This window comes from Nicotiana tabacum, chromosome 9 (assembly GCF_000715075.1).
Source record: "Nicotiana tabacum cultivar K326 chromosome 9, ASM71507v2, whole genome shotgun sequence".
Lineage (NCBI taxonomy): Eukaryota > Viridiplantae > Streptophyta > Magnoliopsida > Solanales > Solanaceae > Nicotiana > Nicotiana tabacum.
Window position 1 is genome coordinate 64,212,016 of NC_134088.1, and position 6,182 is coordinate 64,218,197.

Below are 6,182 nucleotides of genomic sequence, written 5' to 3' on the forward strand. Positions count from 1 at the left end.
ATAGTAATCCGCTAGCCACCCAATAAGATATCGGACCGATTGATATCGGATTAGCGATTATCGGCGCGGTTTATCGGGTCAAATCAAATAGACAACAAAAAAAGTAGAGAACTAGAGATGAGGGAAATTTTAGGTCCAAATTTATTTATATAATATTTTCTAATCCATGTGACATGCAATATCCAGTACAATGGAGAGTAAATAAGTATGTGGTATGGATAAAAAAAAATGACAACTCATTTGAAAGAAAAAATATATTTTACGAGGAAAACAAATTAGTTAACTAATGTATAAACAAATCTCCTTCTCGTAGAAAAATCCATGTGACATGCAATCCATGTCTGACTAAATCCATGTTTGAACTTTGAAGAGCGGACTGTTGTGGGTGTTGAATTGACAAATTAGGGATTTCGGATTTCAAGTAGTACTTTATATACATAGGGGTAAAGGTGTAAAATAATAATTTTTAACGGGTTTATGGTTTATCCAATAAGAAAATTGAATAATCCAACCCTAGTTCGATTTTGAACAACTATACATTGCAGAATGAACACACTGTAGTTCCCGTAATTAGTAGGTACATGCTCCACACTATACATCTAGTTCATCAAAAGCAATCCTAATATATAGTACGGAAAAGGGTCAGAAATATCCCTCTACTATTGAATATTGTTTAAAACTACCCTCTGTCATACTAATCGAGCAAAAATATCACTCCCGTCTTACTATTGAACAAAAATATCCCCGTTTTAACGGAGCTGCCACGTAGCAGTAATCTGATACAATTAGTCCATCCAGGTTCTTTTGTAAACTTATTCAACCCAATACCGTCAAACCCACCTCAAAAAAGAGTCATCTATCTTTTATGAATTCATTAGTCTCTAAGTATATAATTAGTACCATAAAAATAACACGTGGCTAAACAACACCAAAATCAAAAGATAAAAAATGGTGAACTTCACTTTTAATGTCAAAAATCACCGGCAACCAAAGCCATTATTCCGGCAGCAAACCCTTACAGACAACAAACACAACACATGTTAGTACTAGAATAGCAGCCGGCTACTAAACCCATTTACTCCTAACTCGAACATCCACCATTCTTCTAAATCGCCTCCGGCAACCAACGAATCGGGAGTAAAAAGTGCTCGAAATGAAGATGTGAACCGAGAGATCTCTTCCTCTTGCTTGGATATACTGACATCTCAGATTTCGGTTCGTTTCAACTTTGGAAAGTCCTTCAAAAATGCTCCGAACCTTGTTGGTGGTGAACAGGAACTCCGATCATTTTACTGTCCCAAGTTCCACGAATCTGAAAAAATAAATCCGGCAAGCTTGACATCGGCGGCCATAGAGGTTCCGCCCATTCTCGGCCAAATTTTGCCACTAAGTGAATCAATTAGTGATTTAATTTTGCTCAAAATTCTTTGTTAGGACATATGACTATGATGTCTGAGAACCTAAGTCAAACTATATTGGATAATGGAGAAAGTGGATCAGTACAGATTGGTGGTAGCCAAATAGATATGGATACCATTTAGATTTGAGAAGATGTTTCCTTTTTTATTTGATTTAGAAGAATTGAGTTTTGATTTTGTTAAACACATATGTGTAGAAAGTGTGCAATGGCAGTTATGACTTCATCGCTGGTGGTGCATAGGCGGAGGTGAATGGAAAAGAAAGATGAACAAAAGAGACAAAAGAAAAAGAAAAAAAAGTAGACTTATTTGCTGGACATGTATTAATCGGGTCATCTTTTTAGGTGGGTTTGAGGGTATTGGGTCGGGTAAGATTATAAAAGAACCCGGATAGACTAATTGTATGAGATTGCTGCCACGTGGCACTTCCGTTAAAATGGGGGTATTTTTGTTCAATAGTAAGACGAGAGGGGTATTTTTGCTCGATTAGTACGAGGGAGTGTAGTTTTAAACAATATTCAATAGTAAGGGATATTTCTGACCCTTTTTGCGTATATAGTAGGCCACTTGAAATATACTTCAAAAATTGTCTCTACCTTGTATTGTAAGCATAATAGAGATTGCTTTAATCGCCATTGTAAGCAAATTCTTGGATAATAGTTAGAATATCTAATCAGTATTGTACGTTTTATAGATCCCCATGAGACAGTTGCTACCGAAAGAATGCAGCATTGAACTCTTCCTATACACCCTAGTAACATTAAATCCTTATTAGACATCCGCCGCACCCCACTAATTTTTCTTCACCTAATTAAAAGATGCTTTGCATTCTCTGTACGACTTAATTTCCAAATATCCTAGAAGTAGTCAATGTTAATGTATGAAGAATCAGTAGAACAACTCTTGTTTTTGTCATGACTAGCAATTTCAGCAGCAAACTTGTTGTCTGGATGAGCTGTTGCTTCTTTACTGGCATATTGGGAAAAGTCGACAGGCTCAGGTACATAAGGAGGAACAGCACTTCTCACCAAAGCCCAATTCACACCCTCGAAAAAGGGGTGCTGTTTTATCTCAGTGGCGCCCCTCTTATACGCGATTCTCTTGTGTGGCTCCTTGACGAGGAGCCCTCTTATAAGATCTTGAGCCATGGAACTCACTTGCGGAGCATCTGGAAATCTTAGTGGTTGGCCTACTACATTAAAAAGCGTGGCGCGATTTCCAGAACCTTTAAAAGGAGTTGTCCCATGCAAAAGTTCGTACAAGAATATACCAAAAGTCCACCAATCTACTGCACTACCATGACCCTCACCGCGGATTATTTCTGGGGCTAAGTATTCATGAGTGCCCACAAATGACATTGAGCGCACATTAGTTGGCTCTGCCATTAGTTCAGGGAGTGATCCTCCCACAAACAGCCCAAAATCTGATTTAGACTTGCGATTCTTCTTGTTAGGAAGAATGCGAGGGAGAAAATTTGATGGCTGCATACAACCCTGCACTGCATTCTCATCATCTAAGATGCCTCCTCCTCCGCCGCTTTTAGGATTTGTATTACTGCCATAATTCCCTCCTGCATATACAGATGACGACTTCACAAGAGTTGGATTGACGGAGCAACGGAGTGACAGGTCAAAATCAGACAGCATAATATGACCCTCAGCTCTCACTAGTACATTTTCTGGCTTTAGATCTCTGTATACAATTCCTAGCATATGCAGATATTCAAGTGCCAACAACACCTCTGATGCATAAAACCTGCAAAATTTAATTATTAATCTCAGTCAATTGGTTTTTCAGAAAGTGATTTTAACATATACCAACCCTAAATGCCACTTATAGGATACTTCAATCAAAAAATCATTAATGCCCTTAGATCAAGACATAAGAATGTTTGGATGTATTAATTCTAGACTATATTGAGTTAGTGAATTATGATATATTTCTTTACTGGTCTTTCAAGTACTGGAGAAGCTATCATTAGAATGTGAAAAACTGATAAGATAGATTGGGTATAATTTATCGCTTCAAGTTCATAATATTAATAGAATTTCATCAGTAACAAACTTAACTTCTTCACAAAGTAGCAAGTAGAACCATAAGTTTCACAATTGTTTTTCTCTCACGTAATGTTATTACTCGCATTTAATTGCTTGAACAGACTTTTTTGGGCAAAGATTATAACGATCAAAGACAAAGGTTCTCTTATCAAACTGATCATGTTGAGAACCAATTGAGTTTCCTCATTGGTTGGAAAGACTATTGGTAATAAGAATATAAGAGCAACGCACCTAATAGACTAGTCTTTCGGATTGGGCTGTCCTGATCAGTCTATAATAATTGATATGAGAGGATCATGTGACTCGGAATGGTGGCCTAGACCTGTGGGGGTGCAAGCCATTACCAACTGATTTGAGTGATACGACATAAGAACAGGCTTAAACTAAGATGCATTTGCAAAAAACAACCGTGGAGGGCGATGGTGCTAAAATATAGAGTAACATGACATGAGAACAGGCTAATTCATTTAACATGAGAATAGCATAACTAATCAACATACCTAGCAGCTTCCTCAGTAAAATGCTTATTGGGCTGCTTTTGGCGGAGGGAGTGAAGGTTACCACCACTGCAAAACTCCATGACTATGCAATAGAACTTGTCAGTATCAAAGTAGGAATACAAGGTGGGCAAGAATGGGTGATCAAGAAGACCAAGAATCTCCTTTTCTGTTTGAGCTCTAAGCAATTTATTTCTACTTGCTAGAGATCCTTTATCCATGACTTTCATGGCAAAGTAAGTGTTCGTTCCTAGGAGTTCCACAAGGTAAACACTTCCAATATCCCCATAGCCTAGGCGCTTCAACAATCGGAAATTGCTAAGGCCAAGGGGAGATGATCCTCTTGAAGAAACAGAGTTAATGGCATCCCATCGAACATCACCACCAGTGTGGGGCTTGAGAGGTGCACTACTGGAACTCTCTAAGCTATCGCTACGTGTACTTGTCTTCATGACTGTCTTTGGGCTAGGCAAGTGGTAGGGATTAGTTGTAAAAATATTATTAATAGCTTCAACATTTCTGGATTCACATGGCTGGACGTTATCGGTTAGACTAGCATTGTTTTTGGAACTCTGATCTGTACTAAAAAGCAGTTGATGCTGCAATTCAGGACCAGAGTTTGCACTATTTTTTAGTAATTTCTCTGATGTGTTTTGGTTATATGGAATGGTAGAAGTGGAAATGCAGGCATTGGCAGTTTCGTCACTCTTTCTGGACTGACTTGCAGCTTCTAATGTCATATTGTTCATCTGCACCAATTGAGGATATCCTTGAAACGTAAGTAGTGAACAAATAATTAATAACATGGTACAAGCAACAATTGGCAAGCAGGAGTAATGTAGTACCTACTTCATGATCATTATAGTATTCTGGCCGAAGTACTCGTGGAATTTAATACTATTACTATTACACAATGAGATTTTAGTAGCATGAAAGCTGCAGACAAACATTGAATCATGAAATTTCTGAAAATAAAATTTGAAAGTCTTGCGAATATTGATGTATTAGAGAAGTTGTAATAGATTTTCCTTTAATGTTCTTGTCAGATTCCTTGCCTAGTTTGTAGATAGAAATAGCCTGAGTATTTTCCCACTTCACCTATAATATTATCCGATATGGATGATACAAACAACTGAATCTCCTGGCTATGAAACAGAAAACTGATGAGACAAAATTAGAAAGAGAGAGTAGTTATTATCAAATATGATTAGATAGAAGCATTGTCCAACAGGATAAACTACAATTGTCAGATAAATTAAATAATTAGCACATAAAACTATTGACCTCTGATAGCTCTCCAGATTTGGGCTTTGATGACATTGGTAAGATTCAATTAAAGAAAGAACCTGCCATAGCAGAAATTAAGTAATCAAATTCATCAATGTTAGCGGTATATATGCAAATAGAACATGAAAAAGAGAATACAAGAAGGAAAGAAAGGAGGACAAACCGGATGATTGGAAGATAATAATATTGCCCCTCTACAAACATATGTACATTCATTTCATTTCTTCATTAATCCCAGCGGATCGCCAATAGGTTGATTATAGGATTTTAATCAATCAACAGGGAAAACTAATTCCAATCTGCAGACTAGTGCGCGCGTTCTCTGGTGAACATCTATTGATTGATTCAACGTAACTGCATGCACTAAGGGAATGTGTTTTTCTATCCTCGTCTTTAAGATAATTATCATTGCATCATAATCACCACATTATTATTGTTATTAGTTTTGAAGGCCATTTGGAGAGAAAATGGTGGGAATGAGGAGAGAGAAGAAAGTCAGAATCCATGTCTATTTATGTGATACTACAATATAATACAGAATAATAATATGACTAAGTTGACAAAGACGTGGTGAGAGGAATGAAAGATGAGGGGGGAAACGGTCAGCCCAGATTAGGAATCTTAACTATCGCCTTTAAAATCTCTAAGATTATTGGTCTGAATGCACATAACATATCTATATATATCTCTCTATGCCACGTCTCTCTTTTTTATTTACGCAATTTTCTTTGGGACTTTTTTATGCAAGAACAACTACTACGTGCCTCTCATCATTTTTTTGTATACAAGACAAACTTCAAATTTGGCAGGAAGGTGCTGCCAACTAGTATGTGCCCAAAAAAGATGCTTCCAACTAGTACTTAGAGATTGTTTTTCAACATTTAACATTTAAAAATAGCACAAAATATTATTTTATTCACCTA

The 6,182-nt window shown here is 37.0% G+C and overlaps 1 protein-coding gene across 2 annotated transcripts; it reads right to left on the minus strand.

Annotated features, from left to right (window-relative positions):
- Positions 1–2,069: 2,069 nt before the first annotated feature.
- On the minus strand, positions 2,070–5,737 carry LOC107772531 (serine/threonine-protein kinase RHS3-like). Of its 2 annotated transcripts, XM_016592035.2 has the most exons (4): positions 5,423–5,737; positions 5,257–5,318; positions 3,976–4,721; positions 2,070–3,173 (listed from the first exon to the last, which is right to left on the minus strand). In XM_016592035.2, exons 2-4 carry the CDS (start codon positions 5,290–5,292, stop codon positions 2,276–2,278), a joined length of 1,680 nt encoding a protein of 559 aa, XP_016447521.1. In that variant the 5' UTR covers positions 5,293–5,318; positions 5,423–5,737; the 3' UTR covers positions 2,070–2,275. The 2 variants fall into 2 exon arrangements, with proteins under 2 accessions (XP_016447521.1, XP_075077813.1); XM_075221712.1 differs by lacking the exons at positions 5,257–5,318; positions 5,423–5,737 and having other exon boundaries at positions 3,976–4,908.
- Positions 5,738–6,182: the final 445 nt, after the last annotated feature.